Source organism: Phalangium opilio, unplaced genomic scaffold, assembly GCF_054372755.1.
Source record: "Phalangium opilio isolate 3A_F unplaced genomic scaffold, DU_Popi_V2 ptg000079l_1, whole genome shotgun sequence".
Lineage (NCBI taxonomy): Eukaryota > Metazoa > Arthropoda > Arachnida > Opiliones > Phalangiidae > Phalangium > Phalangium opilio.
Genome location: NW_028324187.1, coordinates 7,940,298 through 7,961,344, shown reverse-complemented (window position 1 = coordinate 7,961,344; position 21,047 = coordinate 7,940,298). Strand labels below are relative to the sequence as shown.

Here is a 21,047-nt window from a genome sequence, read left to right as displayed (position 1 = left end):
AAAAAGACAACAACCTATTTCACAGTATCGTAACTTACGTAACTTAACCGCGTGTTACGTGTAAGTTACCAAAACCTTGCGTGCGTGTGACTTGATTGGATATTTTCCAAGTGTTGCGTTGTTTTCTTTTCTTTGGCACATGTTTTGTTTGTTCTTGAACGGAAATGGGAAGGAATTAGTGTTGTTAGAATATCCGACATATCCTTGGGAGAGAGGATTGACACGTGGGAGTGTCTACTTGACCTAAATGGCCGCCATACGCCTCTTTGGGGATTTTAAAATTTCAATTTGAAGTTTTTTTTTTATTTGTAGATTTCTTGAAGGCTTAGGAAGTTACTCGCTTCTTACCGAGTCGAATATCGCAAATATTGGTTTTGATTAGTTAAATTTTAATTAAGTATCAAGTTACGTACTCGCGTTTTTGTCTGGTTTGGAAAGGTTTTAGTTTAGTGTTCTCTAACTATACGTTTAACGTATGTGCTTATATCTATTAATGAAAGCTGTCTGCAAAGACTTTAAAAAGTAAAAGATTATCAAAAGGAATGGCTGAAGTAACGGATATTAAAATTTTCTGTTTTAAATTAAGACACAGGTGGCGTGACAATACAATGTAAAAGCTACGTAGAGTCTGTACTAGTGGCGCCATCTGAATAGCTCTATGATAACATTTTTTTTCTAATGCTTAAAGTACTTGGCATCATTTTAATAATAATAATATTATCCTTCAATTGTTACTTAGTTTAAATATTTACACATTACTCGAATTAAAGTCTTTGCAATCACTTTCTCCTTCGATGTTTTCGATTACATTAAAGTGATGAAAATGAAAAGATGATTTGAAGCGACAATTCAATGTTAAGAATTCTTAGTTTGTTTTTTTAAGATCTTCAGTAAATAAAAGATAATGGGGACATTTACGCTTGACTTGTTAAGACGACGGCAAAGATTAATTATTTGTTTTTGTTTATATCATTAAAAGGAGTGGGCTGGTGAATCGGGGTGCGTGTTCTACGAAAGAATCTTTATGGGTTTTTAGATCGAATTAATTGGATCGGCCTTCCTCTTCTCGCCTTTTTCTTTTTCTTTTAATTAATTAGCAGTAAATTTTAATCATTAGGATGCGAACTTCTTATTTTTGGGGTCGATTAGCGCCTATCTTATTAAATGATAACAAAAGTAGAGTAATTGACAAAAGTAGGACCGATTGAGTTTAACTTATATAATTATTAGCCTGAAATTAATAATTTAATTAATTTGATACGAGCGTGAAGTCTAACACGCCCAGTTGCTTTTCTTTAATTTGCGAACTGAACTGAACTGAACTGAATTGATTTCGTTGTTAATTTTAAACCACCTAATCCCACATAGATTCATTAACATACTTCAAAGTAAAATTTCAAATGTTCTTTTTATTCAAAATTATTTAGGCCTATTTATTTATTATGAATTTTATCGAAGTTTTCCAACCCCGGTTGATCTCGTGATTTTCTAGGGTCATAGATCAAGGCCGGAAATAAGCGCAGGTCATTTTAAAATGTCCCATAATTTTTTTAAAAAACGAAGGGGGCACTGGACAGTTTGACCAATAAATTTTCTCGTAGTTTTGATAGCTTGACCATGAAGATGCGACACTATTTTCGCAGACTCCAGTGGACAATGTCCTATAAATTTTCTCGTAGTTTTGATAGCTTGACCATGAAGATGCTACACTATTTTCGCAGACTCCAGTGGACAATGTCCTATAAATTTTCTAGTCAAAGTAGGGGTCACTGGACACATATCCTATAAGAAAATTTTTATAAAGATACGTCTTGAATTACCATTCTTAATTTTCTTTAAAAACTGCATAAGCACCTTAACCCTTTTTTCCCCATAATTTTGTCCATTCTTAGATGGGCGCTATCCATGTTCACATCTCTCAACATAAGATCTAGTGCCAGTACTTATATGATACATATTTACTTATGGTTGTTATCGATTAGTTCAATTAATTAATCCACTAATCGCGGTCATTTCGGAAGTTCGCGCATTTTTTATGTCTATTTCTTGGAGGAGCCAATCCCCGGTCGCGGCAATCAAATAGGCGCCAAAAATCTTATCTTCTGCGAAACATTTTGGCGCGGATTTTCATCTCGTTTTCGTTTTTATTTTAATCTCGCTTTAAGTCTCTGTCGCCCCCCCCCCGAACGAAACTTCATCTTTCGACAAATTAACACGCTCGATTTTAATGAACTCTTGATTAGATTTAATTCTTTTTAAGATATTGCGTCAGTTGGGAGGGAAAAACAACATCGGACGCGATGATTTTCCGGTAGTGAACCGGTTTGTTTTTCAATTAGAAATGTCTTACAAATAACGGCATATCGATACGGACATCTTGAGGAGCGATTTCGTGACGCCAGCTGACTACAAAATTCGATAACACGTTTGAAATGTCAACTGATTATGTCAAAGAATTTCTTGAAAAGTTGAAATCAGCAGTTTTTCTTAATTTCCTTCTTGCGTAGGGTAGTGAGGTGCGACTATAATCAGTTGGTCAGTTTGGTTTTGGCTACTTCCTGACTGCCAAAATATCAGAGAGAAGACTTTAAGGGCTCGATTTCCCTACAAGGTGTTTGGAAACAGTCTTTTGTTTGACCTTTGGTATGAGGTCAATCAGTTTAAATTACATATTTCATTTTTCTTTGGGAAATGAAGGGAGAGCTTAAGTCATTTATTTCGTCTTTGGCAAATGAACAAACTGCTAAAAGGGGTCAAAGGCTAAATGTTAACCCTTTGTACATTGGTAAATAATAATATGCAAGCTTTTTCCGTAATCGTGGTATAGAACTCAAAAGTTTGCTCAGCTCATAAATAATGAGTCTTAATCTTTTAAAAAAATAACTTATAGACTCTGTTAAATGTTAATGTTAATATAATTCAATTCTTTTTTTCTGGTCAAGTTTAACAGTTCTCTAACCCCTTATTTTTTTCTTTTAACTTATTTATCGAGTTATCTTGTAGGAGTCAGATAAAATAAAGACATCGTATATTAGTACTATGATTTATTTACTTCGACACGTTGCTTCCCAAACTAAAAAAACTAGAGATAATGCATATACTCCTTTTTTTCTTGATATTATTAAATGAACTCATCAGAACGGAAAGATAACATATAGGCCTACGATGCGTTTGAAAAATTGGACTGAATATAGCAACTTCAAAGGAAAGGGTCATCTCGAAAGATGCTTGGCTTCTTTGGTGCCATACAGTCCTATCAATAGTCTGCTACTACGAACTCTCTCGTGACGTCACCTCAGTTTAGGCGGACATATTGGAAGTCGTCAGCTAAGGCCATACAATTTAGACTACCAATATTGACGTCACGTCCATGTAGCTCCTCCCTTCTCAGTACCACTCTACATTCAGTGTTAACCCTAATTTAAGCAGACGATATTTCTCTCCATCCCTTTGAAAATGGTCTATTCGAATTATAGGATGGAACTACCCTTTAACTATACATTAATAATTTGTTTACGTTAACTCGGATAACCCTTCTATGGTTCAATTTTTAGGGTACTTGCTATAGACGCTCCCACTCTTGCTTTATAGCATTTGTTTAGCTCGTGATTTGAGATCGTTTCCCCGATATAGCCTACCCTACCCAATCCACAAAGTCCATATACCCCGAAAATACTAACTTAAAAGGGTGGGTCAAACGACAGAATATTTTAAAATACATATTTTTCACAAAAATTAGTTTGTGCAGTTCCCAGAAAATTAGTTAGCCAAAAGTCAGAATTCTGAAGGTATAGCTTGTTTGAACAGTTTTTGATTTACTAAGTTCACATAAGACCTGATAAAGTGATTTTAAGCCTTTTAAACCTTTTTTTGAAGAAGAAGAAGAATTATTAAGTCGTATTTTCGTCTATTTTAACCTACAAACCGTGTCACCTTCACTTAAAGATTTCATAAGTTTAGCACATACTCAGCTGTTGAGAGAAATTAAATACTACGTTTGATAAAATAACTTTTAAGCTTAAAAAAATTATATCTGTTATATTAAAAGATGGGTAGCAATAAAAAAAAAATAAAATCGAGTATCAAAAATTATCGATATATACATTTTTTTTATAATTTCGTGCCAAATTATAGTAGACTATGTGTCGGACTACTGTCGATTCGACACGTTCCATCCCAAAAGGCTGTACCCTTTAAATTCTTTGGAGGTTTCGGTTTCCACTATTTTTTATCGACAAAAGACCAGATTTATGTGATGACGATAGCTTTTCGTCCCCGAGTTTTTCCACGTGCTTTATTTCAAGGGTAAGTATATCAGTTAGTTGTCACCAACAGTTCAATCGTGGAAATAAACCCTTTCCAAAGGTCAGAGGTAAAATCTGGTGGTTGTTCAGACAACAAAGACTCGCTATAAGCCTTTACGGCAGTCCCATACTTATAGGAAGTATTATAGGGTTATGAAAACTTGTTTTAAACAATTTATAAAAATGGAATGTTTTAATTTTTTTAATGAATGAAACTTGTCCTTTTAAATTAAAAATGATTGGAGCAAAACAACGTCGACAAGTGTAAAGGTCAATGAAGGTCAAACTCCGAAGGCGTCTTAACGTCTAGACATGCGCGACTTTGTTGCAAATCGTTGAACTCTACTAAATTTGACCTTTGTTTCTTGTTTGGGTGATTTTTATAGCCAAATCGCGTTTATACCCTGTAAACTCGATAGGTATGCGTAAAGCCCGACGCACACTGAAGAAATTCACGCTTTTAAATAGGAGATACTCTTATAATAGACCCTTTTTCAATAGGGGCAATGTAGTGTCATTAGGAACTATAGGAGTTCAAGGTTACCAGTCCACCAAGGTCACATCTAACGTCTTTGTTGTCCGTACTCTATTTTACCCCCTCCCAAGACTTTTAACAAGGTCTATAAAACAGTGTGCGCCCGTCTTAACAAAACCCAACCCTTGATCATTTTTAGTTTTTTGAAAAAAAAAAAAAAAGAAAACAGATTCTCTTTTTTATCGGTTTGAACTTTAAATCTCTTTTATTTACATTACGTTTTTTAAAGGGGGTTATTTTTACAATTTGTCGACTAGTTGACGGATCAAATTTCAAATTTTCCTAAAATTCGTATAAACCGTTCATCGACAAAATACGTACTCTGATATCAATGACCTAATAATGGTTTTGTCAATTTTAGAGTTTTTTTAAAAGGGAAGAAATATCAGTATCACTATCCAGTATGTAATGTATTTGAATAAGTGAATATAGGCCTAGTAGGTCAAAATTTTAATTTTGAATAACAGCTATTTAGGCTAAAAAGCGTAGCTCGTTGGCTTTGGTCAGGTTTAGAAGTTAACCTCACTGTGTGGTCAAAAGCTTCTAGTATATTCTAATGTATTTGAATAAGTGAATATAGGTCTAGTAGGTCAAAATTGTAATTTTGAATAATAGCTATTTAGGCTAAAAAGCGTAGCTCGTGTGACTTTGGTCAGGTTTAGAAGTTAACCTCGCTGTGTAGTCGAAAGGTTTTTGTATATTGAAAACGAACTCAATGATTGAAAACTCCCTGACCTCCTGGTGAATATAGTAGGTTAAATTGTAATTTGAATAATTGCAATTAGGCCTTAGTCAGCCTTATAAGTTGACCTTGCTACATAAGTGGTCAAAAGGTTTTATTATAGAGGATATTATATTGGAAACTTCGTGGCCTCCTGGTGTAAATGGTATCAATACTCCTAGTCTAAAAGCTATATAGTACCTGACATCACATGATCTATTATGGCCTATTTATTTATTTTTGCAGATTGAACTAAACTACCAAAGAATTTGTACGAAATTAGCTACAAACATTGAAACAGTATCATTTTAAATCGGGTTATTGTTTATCGGACAGTTTCACAAGTCGCGAGCATAATAATTGTAATTATAATTATAAACAAATTGTATTTAACTCAAACTACAATTTAAGTTTATTAGTTTATAGCGTGCGTAATTAACTTTTTAAATTAAGTATGAGTGAATCACAAAATGAAGTACCACTTCCTAAAGCTGTTACAATGCGAAGCGTACAAAATATGTCCAACGGCAAATCACGTCGAGGTCGGGATCAAGCTCAAAATCAAGAGGTAGTTAAGGTAAGTGCAATTATAAATAATTTATATATCATACGTCAGTTATGACGTCAGTATAGATTTAATTAAGTAGTTAATTATAAATTCAAATCGATTGGATGGATTTTGAAATTTGACAAACAACTGCCGACAGTAAGTCGCGTAAAAAAAGTAAAAATGATTAAATAAAAAAATAAAAAATAGGAGAAAATAGTGAAGATTGAAATTATAAAATTAAAAATTTGTTAATGTATTTTTGGGGTTAGGTTATGCAAATTGGGAGAAGTTATAGTTAGAGACACGTTGAACAAGGTTATTTAAAATCGAGGGGACAGTCACTAAATGATCCTCCTTAGTTTCCATCTTCTCTCGTTAGATATGTTAAGTTTTAATTATTATACTTCATAAAAAGAAAAAGAAAAAATTTATAAATTACTAACTAGAAATTACCATCAGTAATTTGTCATCTCCTCCTGAAATTACTGATTCAAATTGTGTGAAAATTTTAATTACCGTTAGTTTTTTCGGTAATTTATAGTAATTTAAGTACAGTAACAAAGATTATCAACTCCAAGAACACTAAAATTAGCGACAAAAATTATTGGTAATATTTACATGGTAATATTTTCCTCGATATTTAATAAATTACGGGTAATTTAAGAACTATAATTACCACCATCTCTCGAAACAACCCTATCTATTATCCTCGCGTTTATATCTTCGATTGAATCTATTTTTGTTTTAGGACCGACCACGTTGAGAAAAGATTGAACAAAGATAATTGTCTTGTGATATCGAAACTTGTTATTTTTTCGATATTTAAAAAAAGTCTCTGGGATGTCTACGCGGTCCTTTATACTTGATTAGAATTAAAGGGCTAGCCGATAATTGGCGCGAAATTTTGGCGTCAAAGGCTGGGCCCGTTTTGCCGAGTGGCCTCCAAATATTCCCCTAAACCAATGATAAATATGTAAGAACCGCGTCGCCAATGCCGTTATAGGTTTGAGTTGGAATAAATATGGCTTATTGGAATTATTGTGCCCCCATGTATAACTCGTGTTAATGTCTATGCGGGGTTTGTGGGTATACCGGGCTTGAGAAATTACAGTCCGTAACTACGCCTCATAATTCTGACGTATTTCTAAATTTGATTTCATTGGTTGGGGTGCAATAAGAGGTGATACATTATTCGCCAGTTAAAATTCGTTATACATAGTGATAATCCGCCTATGTACGTTGAAAAAATGGCCTCGTAAGTATTCCAATTAGCTGTATGCATTCCTGGTTTCAGTAACTTTGTTATCAACGCCCCAACGAAGATGGTTTGAGATACAGTGACTCTATGGAGTGTTCAGAACCACTTGTTCTATACTACTTTCTTTCGTATGAGATTTAATATTGCGTAATCATCCGCCTTAGCTTTCTTGTTATTATGAAGTACTCGCGAAATTAATCGTAGTACTCGAGTATCTTTCCTATCAGAATGGGTGATTTTCCATAGGACATTTTTATGGATGTTGCAACATTTTTCTTTTTTCTTAATCTGGTCAGTTTCGGTTCCAATTTTTTTAATCATTATTAACTTGTGTTTTTCTGAACTATTTTATTAGTTAAGAGTGGGGTATGTTGCGTCAGAATAGGGTGATGTGAATAAATGACTGGAAGGTCAAGGTCTCGGAAAGGTCAGAAGGTTGTGAAATTGACGTGAAAGGACATGGGTAGGCCAGCAAGGTTTAAAATAGACTTAAAGGGTCAGGGAAGTTTTGTAAAATAGACATGCAAGGTCAAAGACAGGTCAGGCAATTTGTAAAATGGACCTACAGTCTCGTGGAATTTTCGAAAGTAAATATGATACTAGTAGTAAACCTTAATTAATCACGCTTTAATTGTGCTGATTAATTAGGAAAAAATACTCCTAATATTTTAATTGCGTGACCTGAAATTGATAAAAAATAAATCATTAAAATTTCGTAAACACTTTGTTATTAATTTATTATTTTACAAAAATAAAGAATAAATGGAGAAGTCCGCTCTGGTGTAAACATTTACAAACCTGAAGGTCATATTCTACGCAATATTCTGCCTATAGTTCTAAGATATTATTAAATTAAAAATTCCGACACGTTCGCCGCTATTGCTCCTCATAAACCCTTTCGGCGCCTTACATTATACCATAATATGTAGAGAGAGTATACTTGTAATGTGATATGACCTAAAAATTGTTCGCAATAATAATAAGTGTCTTTTTTAAAACCTTTCTGACAGCTAATCCATGTATATTCCCCTTGATTGTCTTTGAACATGTAATTAAACTTGTTCGAAGTAAATCTCGATTGTCGAGAAAACGCCTGCAAAAGTGCTGGCTGGTTCTGGGGCTCAAAGTATCGCATTACATAAGAAGCAAAAAAGGTCATCTGACAAAAATCTTATATATATATATTTCATTTTAAAGATTTTTTTAAGATTTAAAAAACTTGAGCTTCATATAGAGTGACATTGCGTTGACAGTTGGTGTAGACAATGACTTGTCGTGAAATTAATACCTTTCATTATAAATACGGTAAATTTTAAATATGCAGGGTTTTTTTTATATAAAAAATAATGTTTTAGGAATGATGTATGTACAGTATATTGTTCTATGGACAATTTTGAGTCGAAAATGTTTTACAACATTTTTCCCTAAGGGCCACACCACAGTTTACGAGTTATAATTCGTTTTAGTTAAATTAAGTCATTAAAATTTATTACTATTATTAATTTTAATTGTAAACAGTTATTTTTTGAGGAAGTTTAAGCTAGGCCCCTACCACCGTTAGAATACAATATAAGTTTAGTCTTACTAAAAAAAATACACGTGAACTTTTAACGATATACTTAGAAAAAAATTAACATTTTTGGTTTCCTCGTGCAAAATTTAAATTTATTATGAAAATTTTAAAATTAGCATATTTACAAATTTTAAAATGATATTAATATTCAACTCGCGTGTATTTTTACATATTTAAAATTGGTCTAGATGCTGTATTTGCTTTTTTCCTTTAACAAAGGCATGTGAAAATACAACATGTTTTTCGACAAATTCGTATTGTTGTAGAGTACAAAAGGGTATATAGAGTCCAGTCCAGTTCGGTATATCGTTATTTATTTTATATTTACATGTTTATATTTATGTTGTTTGGCGAATTTTGTAGTACCATCCGCGTTTACAAACTATAAACCAAGTGAATACGTGAGAAAATTTGCATTTTAAATATAGGGTCAATTCAATTCCATATTATATAAATGTTGTTAAGTTATTGATGAAAATAGTTATTTTAGGAAATTTTACATTCAAATATCGACTATACCACGTGGTTTAAAAGGATGGGAAGCGATTTGGATACTAGATTTCAGGCTAACTTAAGCCACGTTTACACTAAGATATGTTCGCCATAAGTTTGTCACTGGTAACTGGAGCTTGTCATGAAGTGAATGAGGTAGATCATAGATTCGAGGTAAAGCGACGCCTGGTGAGACTCTGTCAAAGGCTACAAACTGGAGCTTGTCATGAAGTGACGTAGGTCATAGATTCAAGGTAAAGCGACGCCTGGTGACTGAGGCGCTGTCAAAGGCTTAGTAATACAGACTAAATAGGACCTAGATGGAAGTCCTGTAAAATTAACCACCGAGTGTAGTCATTCAATTCACGTCGCTTGTCGTTCTGGAACTAGTTATCTTGAGCTGTAAGTCTCTCAGAAGCATTACGAATTATAGGTAGTGTCATACTTATGGAAGGAACATATCACTTATGAACTTAAGCTTTAACTATAGCTACTTCATCTGCCATCAAAAGTTTTGTTGATATAACTAACACGGAAATAATAATACATCAAAGCCGGTTTCTTACGTTGGTGGTGTGTAATATATATCATACAAAATCTTTTACTGATAATTCGATTTTAAAGAAGCTTCGGAAGCGTTATATCATTTCATTTTGCTGGGCGGATGCGCTCCGTTGATTTTTCACGGCATAAACTTTTAGTTAGTGACATATAGCCTTAGCCAAGGCCCTATATGCAACAAACTTATGGGGGGATGAAGATATACAAGCGATAAAGTACGATGTGGGTCTCTTTATTATAGACCTACACTATTTTTAATCCGGGCTATTGGGTTTCGACAATTTCCTGATGGTTTCAAATTTAATTTGCTGTTTTATTAGTTGATGGCCCAGATATACTACCCCACCTTATCATATTTTACGATGCTGATTGTAACTCTTTGATTACTAATTTAATTAATAACGTAATTTGATTTAATTAACTTTACATTGATTGCCCATCCCACTGTCCTATAATTATTTAACCTTTTGTAACACCATTTATTTAAATCCTTCCTATAAATTATGGCCACAAACTAATTATTTAACTCCCAATTGAAATTATCAAAAATAATATATTTTCATATTTTTTTGTTACCGTTTTGAACTTTCACTTTTAAAATTTTAAATCTTCATATCCCGCCTTGCCAAAATTTTGAATTTTGTTTTCTTCAAAAGTACTTAGTTTGTTTTTTCTCGCGTTTAAAGAAACCTTGTACCTTAGATAAGAGTTTCAAAGAATCAAAATTTAGCGCCTTTTATAGGCAACTATATCCGTATAATAATGTTTTAAATCATAATTAACCGTATCTTTTTCCGTGACTACTCTCAAATTTAAACTTAAATTGATTTTTTTTTAAACTTAAAGTTAACTTTTAAAAGCTGTAAGGTATATTAGGTCTATATGGTTTTTTTTTCACGGCATGCAGTTTGGTTTTGTGAAATCCAGTTTGTTTATCACGCTATGCATTCTTCTGTTTCTTTTTTTACTATTTAAAGTCGCTAACCTTGAGTGTGAATATCTTGAAAAAAAAAATTAACTCAAAAAGAAGCTTTCGTTATTTCGAATTGATAAGTTTAAGTTACGGTTGTTAGAGTTGGTTTGCAATTTAGGTAAAATTATTTAGTATAAATTTATTTACAGAAAAAGATACAATATTCTAAAACTCTATAATCGTAATCGAAACGGAAAAACTAGATTAATCGATTAAAACGATTTAATAAAAAAATCTAAATGTTTGAAGGAGGAAAAATTTAACTTATCGAACTGGATTTAAATAGATTTTCAAATAGAATCTAACTTAGTTTCTATTAAAAAATAAGAAAAAAACATACAAATTAGAATGCGGATTTAATCCTCATTTCTAGATTTTAAATTAGATTTAGTTTTGACCTTTGACCCAAATAGAATTTCCAAATTTATTTCTAGTATTTTTTTCATACCTCTCTGTTTTCATGCGGATAATTTGCATTTGAAAGAAAATGTTGTGAGTTTATACGCCTTTATAAAATAATAAGGAAAATAAACAAATAAATAAATTCATAAATAAATAAACAGCAGTCCCTAAAAGCCATTTATTATTATATCTAAGAAAGGGTTAATCCAGGCTTTAATATTACGCGGTTCAAGATGAAAATGAGATACAAGGACAAACCCTTAAATCTCTCGTGCGATCTCGTGTAATTCTACGAGGTACTAATTTTGCAATTAGTCTTGCTGCAAAATGTTAAAGTTTCTATATTTTTTATTCTTAAAATTAAAGGGTGTTTTTCATTCATTTTTAGGCTAATAAATTATGAAGGATTATATTTTTAAAAACTTGGAGAATAAAGAGTGGGTCAAGACCAAACGGTCCAACATTAATTAAGATAAAGTAAAATGATTTAAATCATTTTTGACAAGTGAAATTAAAAATGTTATTAATAATTAAGGTATTACGCTAGATGTAGCCATGATATAATTGTTTCATGAATATTTGAAAAACAAGACACATTTTTGAAATCTAGAATTGATAACAAATCTGTCTGGAACCGAGAAAACCCTTTTGCACGATTTTTTGAGCCTAGCGTAAGATGCGATAACCTTAATTAAACTTAGAATATTAAGACGTTGTTCTGGATCGAGTGATTCGATCAAAATATTTCAGACCGTTTTTCAGGGTAAGTTTGATCACGAACAAAAAGGCACGATTGTTCTTCTATTTCTTCGTGATGTAGATGACACGTTTTTGTATAAACTGGAGAGAGGTATTTTGGATCTTTCTGCAAGGGGACAGACAGTCGGGGTCGACGTTGTACCTGTACTAACATGGCACGAGAAGATATGAACTTAGTTAAGGTTTATTTTACTTACGTAAGGCTTATTACAGCTACGATATCGTGGTCGAAAAAAGCCAACCCAAGCCAATCTTAGTTAGATGATCCTGATAGTTTTTTCTTGAGAAAGGTATTTCTCTGGGGGCTAGTGTACCTTAGTGTTATGGGGGTTCGAGATGGTATTGGCAGTATTGGCGCTGGGCAAACAAGGGAATACCACCGCTCAGAGCCTCTATAAGGGAGTATCTTAGGCAAAATAACGTAGGCCTACGGTGTCCTTCTCGTGTTACCGTATCTCTTTCCTGAAAATGACTTCTCCCGTTTATAGAGGCTCTATGATACCACGATACCAGCGTACGTGGTATAACTAGTTGGGGGACGATATCCATAATAGGGCCCCGGTAAACACAAACCCCGACGTTGGTTGGGAGACGTCCAGACATCGCACAAATGTACCCAGATTTCTGTAGTCGAAACCAACCAGGTTTTGTCTGAGGTGTATGACACGAAGTACTGAAGGCGTTTCGAACCAATATTTAATGATTCTTTAATTTTAATTGTAGGTGTTAAGCCTAATTTGAACAAAAAAGAGTGAATTGAAATGCACGAGCCAAATTTTAAAAATTTCTGGAGAGTGTAGAAGTTAAGCCTAGTTTGAAAATGAATGAATTGAAATGCACGTGATAGCATAATTCTCGCGCCAAATATTTGTAGAGATACTCTTAGGTGCAGATGTTAAGCCTAATTTCAAAATGAATGAATTTAAATGCACGAGATATGGTCTAGAGATACTCTTGGGTGTAGTAGTTAAGCCTAAATTTAAAATGAATGAATTGAAAAGCACGTGATCGTATTATAATTCTCGTGCCAAAAATCTTATGTCTCGAGATGAGCTAGGCCTATAGTAGTTTTCATTCACGTTTTTCGGTCTCATCTTGTCTAGCAGACGGCATAATTCGAGGCGGTGATCAATAAGATTAGTACTACCTACTTCGTGTAACCCACTTCTGAATCTGATTTGTACTCTATATAGGTGAGGGCTCATTGGTTCTCGCTTATTTAATGAAGGCAAAACAAGTTTGTTGTAAATATTGACTATCTGTAATCCCCTGCATGGATCAGAGCGCGGTGGCCGCTGTATACGCATGCGGCATTTTTACTCTCCCGGGGCTTCTGGAATTTGATTGAAGATGCTTTTTAGTTTGGCGGGAAACGACGATACGTGAATGGACCATTATTAACATTCCTCTACTGTTTTCCCGCCGTTTCTATCGGCGGAATTTTTTTTTTGGACAGATTTTAGGTCATTGGTCTTCCATTGAACCTTTCCGACCAGTGTCAAGTTATAGGAAATACGTTTCCCACACTTTTAAAGTAAAAATGCTACCTTACAGTTTGATTACCTTAATTTTCAGTCCATCTGCGTCCTATTTAGCTTGTACTAAGCCTTTGACAGCGCCCCAAACACCAGGCGTCGCTTGACCCTGAATCTATGACCTACGTTATCACTTCATGACAAGCTCCAGTTTCTAAGTTACCAGTGACAAACTTATAGTGAACATATCTTATAAACTTATGCTTAAATATATTAATTTTTTTTTAATTTATTGAAAAATTATGACCAAAAAATTACTTACTAATAATTATATTTATTGCTTTAATCTTTTTAATACTATAATAGGTATGGGGTGACCTTTGACCTAATATATCTCAGGCTACAGATTTTATTATTTAATCCAGGCTTTTCCCAGGACACAGATTGCCTTTCATTTCAATAACTTTAGACAATATTTCAAAATAATTTCTTACCTTCCATTGGCATTGGCATTTTAAAAACATACTTTTACGTTGCATATTTACTTTAAAAATAAAACCATCCATAAAATCAATGCAATCAACTTTAGCTCTAAACAGACCATAATTTCCGCTTAGAGTTCACAATTCGAATTAAATTTTAGAAACCATATATTTTCAACATTAATTTACTTGTCTCTTTAAAAATAAAAAAATAAAAAAAAAATAAAATAGAAAAGTTCTAAACCAGACGGTACTGGATTTTAAGTACACATGCCCGCAAGGATCCAATAGATATATATATATATTTATATACCATTCAGGAAATGATTTTTATTGAGAAAAAAATTGGTTTTTAAAGGTCCTTTTGGATATAATTTTATTATCGGCAGTTTTATTTCGCACGCCAATTTGAAGAAATCAAACAGGTTATTAACATGTCCAATACTCGAGATAACCAGGTTATCATACTGGCTTCTGTTAGTCTAGCACCTTTTTAATAATATAATTGAAGAACTACCGGATTTAAAGCACGCCTCTACGCCTTGTTTTTACAGAATTAAAATTAACCCTCAAAATATTTCCTGTTTTTAATATAAACCATTTAATTAAGCCTTCTAATAATTATATAGAATTTAATTATTCATTTCGAAATTAACCATTGGGTAAGGAAAAGATTTAGTCAGCAATGTCATCAATCATCTATGGCATTCAAATGACATTAAACATTAATTATTCAATTAGGAATACATACAGATCTACTAGGAATAAATGCGTACTGGCCATTTTCACTTAACGTATCTAGACGCTTTTTGTGGGAGGAGTTATAGACTAATAATTATGTATGACGTATTTTACCTCGAGAATAATAATATATCTGGAACTTTGCGACGCGTACATGACCTCACGTTGCTACAAACCAATGAAATTGCATTTAGAAAGAAGTCAAAATTGAACCGAGTACTCAAGCCCCGCCCATAATACCCGCCTAGATGTTAGCATGGGATATAAGGGGACAAAATAATTTCTATTACACTTGACTTTACCTGAAGGATCTTCTACTCCTGAACTATTTTCTCTCATTGAATCAATCGGCCTCATTGCACGAGCGCTTAGAGAGTAGAAATTGTATTATTATGATTTTGATTGGCCATTTAGCCAGAGGGGACTTTTCTTGAATGAATGGATGAATGAATTAATGAATGGATGGATGGATGAAATAGGTATAGTTAGTTTTTTGCCTACAAATGTCGTTCCTTATGAACTAAACTCAACGTAAGTAACATATATATGTACTATTTCTTTCATGAAATGATGGCAATGTTTTTTTAAGATGGGCGAGGTCTGTTTGTAAGATGCTATCTAATCCACGGTCTGCAATGGTGAAAAAATTCCCATTTCTACTTACATATCCGTAAGCCATAAGCTTCAAACTTCATTCATTTGTGGTTTTAACAGGACACTGGACATTGTCCAATAAAAATTTAAAATGACCCATAAACAAGGATACGTCGTAAAATTAAGAGTTATTTGGGAATTAGGTTGGGATAGTTGAAATGTGGTTTTGGGTTTTTAATTGTAGTTGAAAGCTTCTGATTATGTTAACACTCGCTACACGTAGGCACAAAGAGGCGCGAAAATCACAACTGCGCAGTAGAGGCTGCGCATTTTATCGAAATTGTAGCAAGTTTCGAAGAAGAGCATTTAATTAATTGACTGTTTAGGTTAGACATCCGATCATTAAGATATTAATATAACATCTATAAACCAACCAATCTTTTTAATATCAAAGTCAATAATAGACGTTCAAATCAGGTAATCAGGGCACCTGTACACATAAATATGATGCGACGACAATAAACCACAATAAATTTCCTGATCTGTATTTCCAGGTAATAAAATAATACATCTTTATGGAAGAAATAAATAAAATAAATAAAACAGTCCAGGAAATTTATAATAAAATCTTTTTTACAGTTAATAATAATAAAACAAAACCAAAATCCATTTGTAATTTCCGATTTCGTTATATCTTATTGTCGATTAAATATGCCATGAAATATGTTATTACCTCATCGTAAAAACATACATTATTGAAATAGGGGAGTATAACAAATTGCTATCCATTTTCTCAAATGCTATAACAAAAAGAAAAGTAAAGCTTTCTTTTTTACGATAGGCTATACGTCGCTCGCTCGCGTGTTGATATAAAACGTTTACTAAGTATATCCCGCCTTAAGCGATTCAAAACATAAACCCCATAGTTAGGAACAATAAAGGAAATTGTAACTAGATGTGCCAATAACGATGATGTATGTACGATACAAACAATAATGGTTTAAAATTATAAAACTAATAATTACAGTGAGATAACTTTTTCTTTCGAAAATTATTTATACAATTCAACCAGGGAAAGATTTAATTAGAGAAGTAGGAATGGAGAACAGAGTAATCTGGGCGCGCGTCAAAGTCCCGGACCCCCTTCCCCGGGACGGAGGGGTATGAAAGAAGAGGCGGGAGGGTCATAGCACTGCCAACTCTAATACTAGGCCTTGAAATGTACGATAGAAGCATTTTTTATGTGACATTTTGAATTTGCGCTTAGTAACCGTTAGATGGCTCTTTTCTGAGGCGAATTTTCGCGATGACGAAAGTAAATTCGTACTGCGCAGTCTCGCATGACGTCACGTCTTTCGCTTATGGCGGACCAGGGTGGGAAATAAGGATTTTTTTAAACTTCTAAATAGCCTGGTCCATGACCATTGACTAGGGCACATCGTCTGCTAAACTAGAGAAGTGGATAAATAAAATATTGGTGATAAAGTCTGTGTCCGAATTCAGCTGCCAAAGAAATCTCCTCCCACCTTTCCAAGCGCGCTCATTGGTCAATCCAAATCAAACTTAAGGAATTTCATTGGCAGTGGCAGTTTTTGGGAAAAACTTAAGGGCTGTGATAGGTTGAAATTTCCATGCAGACGCCATTGACACGTGTCAAAACGTACACCAAATTTAAACTAGTATTTTTCGAACTCGGAAACCGTTCAGCATCATGAACCGGTTTATTGACCGGTTTTTTGCTTTCTTTTTCGAGCCGAACTTAGCAGATTACACTTCGTCGTTGCTGACAATTTCCCATAGTTTTGAATTTGCCGCCAGTTTAAAACCTTGGAAAAGCGACATCTAGCGCCATTTGTGAAATCCTAACTGCCACCCCCCTTTTATTCCTATCGCAAGGCCTAGTATTAGAGAAGGCAGTGGTCATAGCGACAGAGGTAAAAAGGAATTACGTATTTTTCGCCGTCCCCGTCAGCAACGTCATCAAAACGTACGTGAGCAGCCAATAAGATAATTTAAACTTTTCGTTACGTGTTGGAGTGAAGGAGGGGCTCTATACTGGGCTATGAGTCGGACTGAAATAAATACTAACCGTTCTCCATTCCTACTTCTAAAATTAAATCGTTCCATCTTAAATTCTTAACCCTAAATTAAGCAGACGATACTAAACCCGTCCCCAGAGTCCCCACCTTCATTCTGTTACCCTAAAATTTACCTGTTGCTTTAATATTGGGTCCTTTAAGTCAAGTTTATTACAACTTTAGTCCTTGTACAAAAGTGGGCGTTGTACTTACTATCTGAGTGTATATAAAGACAAAAGATTTACAATTTAGGTGATAAATTTAGACCGTGTCCAAAAACAGAAAAAAATATACAACCTAACCAGGCTAATCTAGCGTGGCGAAGAAAAAACTACCATGGGTCAATTTCGACCTCCACACGTATTTTATACGCCTTTTATATTTATTACTACTACAGTATATTAGAAAATAATATTATTACATGTTAAAAAGTCTAAAATAAATAGGTCAGCAACCTAGGGAGGAGATATAGTTTAAACCATATTTATTTATTTTTTTATACCTTCCCATCACCTTAGCTGAAAATTGTTTATTATTATTTATTTTTATTATAAAGAAAAAGACCTGCCAATTTTTAATCTTTATTTTCCTGATTTACAACGTGGTTTAGCTATTTGATGATACAGTATCTTTAATTAATAATATAGTTATTATTATTGTTATCTACCTAGATGCGGAATAACTGAGGATGTGTCTTGTTTAAGATGCAAATTCTTTATATAAAACCCCCGTTCAAAAATGCCAGGCGTCCTTTTTAGGCTCTGTATACTTTTGGAGCTAGTTAGTGAGTTGTTGTGGGGGTAATCAATAAAGAATCTTCAAGAATTATGACTGTCTTGTTTAAGTTACAAATTCTTTATGTAAAGTCCCCGGTCTCGTGCTTCTTAGATTCTGCATACTTTTGGCGCTAGTTACGCGGTTTGTTTATGGGGTCATCTAGAAAGGAATCGGATTATGGAAGCTATTGGTTTCAAATAGCTAAACCACCCTGTTTAATAATCACTTATATTAATGATCTTGACTTAAGGGACATTTTCTGTCAATCGCGTGGCGCAAAAATAATGAAATAAAATGGATAAAAATTAATTCAAATTAAGAGGAAGAATTATTTTCTAAAAATAACGAAATGTTATTTATAGACAAAAATATATTAAACACTATTAAAAAAAATTTCTTTGCTTGACCACGTGAGCTAGTAAGGGATACTATAGTAAGATTAAAGCTTAAAAGGGGTGAATCTTCCAATGGAAAATGATTTTGATTATTTGAAATTTGACTGATTCCAACTTATGCCAAGAAGTAATCGAACCCTACACAAAGCTATTATACCCTTTTAACCCAGAATAAAACGGGATGTTGTAGTTCGAATTTACTGTCTTTGGTGGCCAAAAAATGCTTATTTTCCAATAAATAACTTCATTTCTTATTGTTACATTTTATAAGTCACTTTTGAGTCAGCAAAGAACATACATACGACATTCTTGCTCTTTAAACTTCCATCTTTAAAACTGTTATCTAGAAATTTTGAAACTGCCGGAACCGATATTCCTACCTACCATGTTGGTAGCGTTTTGTTGTTTACCGCCAACAAGGGGCCAATCACTTGGTTTAATTTTGTACCAAAAGAAAACGCGATCGTGTAATCGGTGTACAGGGAATCTAATAGTGATTAGCCCTTCGACCGACAAACATTGCTTTCTACAGTAACTGTCCAAGAAGAGTCTTTCCGAACACTAAACTATTTATTTTCGTTAGAATAATCAGGATAGGAACCCCCCAGAAACGAACGATAGTCTTCCCCCCCTGGTCACGTTGGTTGGACAGTTTTTAATTTTGATTACATTACTACGAAGTAAACAGAATTCTTTTGGAAAAAATGGCAAATATCCCACATCTTTTTAGGGATAGATAAGTCTGAAGAAGTTTCCAGCTTCTTAGAAATTCTTTTCGGTACAAGATGAAAGATCTATCAATGCTTATATAGTTAAAATCATAAGTAAAATATACCCCTCTAAGTTTTAAGACTTGTGTTACATGGTCAGTCTTTAGGCCTTGTCTAGGTTTTGAACTGTAACCCCTGGAGATATGAAGTTGTGTCACGCGCAATAATCCTTACTATGTGACGTTCAGGTGTAGATTCATCACATTTATCGGTTAAATGAACCGGTTAGTATGATAAGTCTAACTGAACCCAAGATTATTTTCCCCTTCCCGCTAAAACCGAGCTGTCTTCTGCTAATACAAACGTGTCAAGGATTCAAGGATAAGATTGTCATGGAAGGATCTAGTAGGTAGAAACGAACTTATTGCTGAGTTATTTTACTTGTGAAAAGTCAAGTACCTTTTGGAAATAGAAGCGGGGAAGATCCGAGAGAGCGAGAGAGAGAGGAGGGTGTTGTTTAGTTTTCTTCTGCGATGTTTATCCGATATCCTGGTTTAGAATTCTCTTGAATAAAACCGTAAATGAGATCCCCTACTCCCTGCCTCCCGTCAAGAGAAGTTTCGATGCCCATCAGTTCAAACGATCGGCTATTGCCAAAATAATTCAGTTTCAAACGCCGATCCAAAGAAACAAATAGGTCTGCTCAAAATCGATCGACCATCGCGATAAACTACTCAGCTTCTCTCTCGAAGTAGAAATGCAACCTCGAGCTTGAATAAGGTGCTTGTATAAAAGGGGAGGTGCTTCTAGAAACGTAATGTGTGACGTTTAGCATCACCTGACGTCCCTGTCGCGAGAATCACAACGGGGCGACTGTGCCATGTGACGTATACATGCATCGGCTGCAGGAGTCCCAGGGCCGGAAATAAGCATAGGACATTGTCCAATTAAATTTGAAAAGGTCCCATAATTTTTTAAAAAAAAATTAAGGGGGTCACTGGACATTTTGACCAATGAATTTTTCCGAAGTTGAGGTAGCTTGACTATTAAGTTTCGACACTCTTTTTGGACACTCCAGAGGACTGTGTCCTATACATTTTCCAGTCAAAAGAGGGGTCACTGGACACACGTCCTATAATAATTTTACCTTATTTCCGGCCCTGTGCAGGACTATTAACTTTGAAAGTCTATCCAACGTCTATGTTGTTCACATACCGTCCTATCAATGATAAGGCTTAATCCCATGTAAAGCAGACGACACTAAACCGACCCTTTTTTAAAAGTGTCTATTGTAGCATTTCTACTTTAAAGAAATCAATATTTTTAATCTTATTTAGGCTTATTGGAAATCCCACGTTTTTCGGATTATATCTAAGTTCCATTGTCAGAATTTTGAAAAGCTTGAAATAGTATTTAGCTTTATTTTAATTCTTCTATTTTTTGTCAGTCTGTGTTTATTGGGTGATCCAATTTCGATTCACCAAGTGCTGTCTCGTTCTAGTTATCGGCAAGGGGAGGGGAGGGGGGACGAGCTGGATGAGTGAACGTCGGGCAGTTTTACATAGCGTGGATTTGTTTTACTGACCAATATGTTGCCAGAAATAGAAACAAAAATTTCTTAAGATCTTCAACCGCGACCCCTCCTTACCTTTAGGTGGTAATAGGAG

At 34.1% G+C, this 21,047-nt stretch overlaps 1 protein-coding gene across 1 annotated transcript in view; it reads left to right on the top strand.

Moving 5' to 3' along the window:
* The first annotated feature begins 6,022 nt into the window (after positions 1-6,022).
* The window catches only part of Rab32 (RAS oncogene family member Rab32), a 30,135-nt gene continuing 15,110 nt past the window's right edge, over positions 6,023-21,047 (top strand). The window contains exon 1 of the mRNA XM_089846244.1: positions 6,023-6,137. Coding sequence (XP_089702370.1) covers positions 6,060-6,137 — 78 coding nt within the window. The 5' untranslated portion in view covers positions 6,023-6,059. The remainder of the gene's footprint in view (positions 6,138-21,047) is intronic.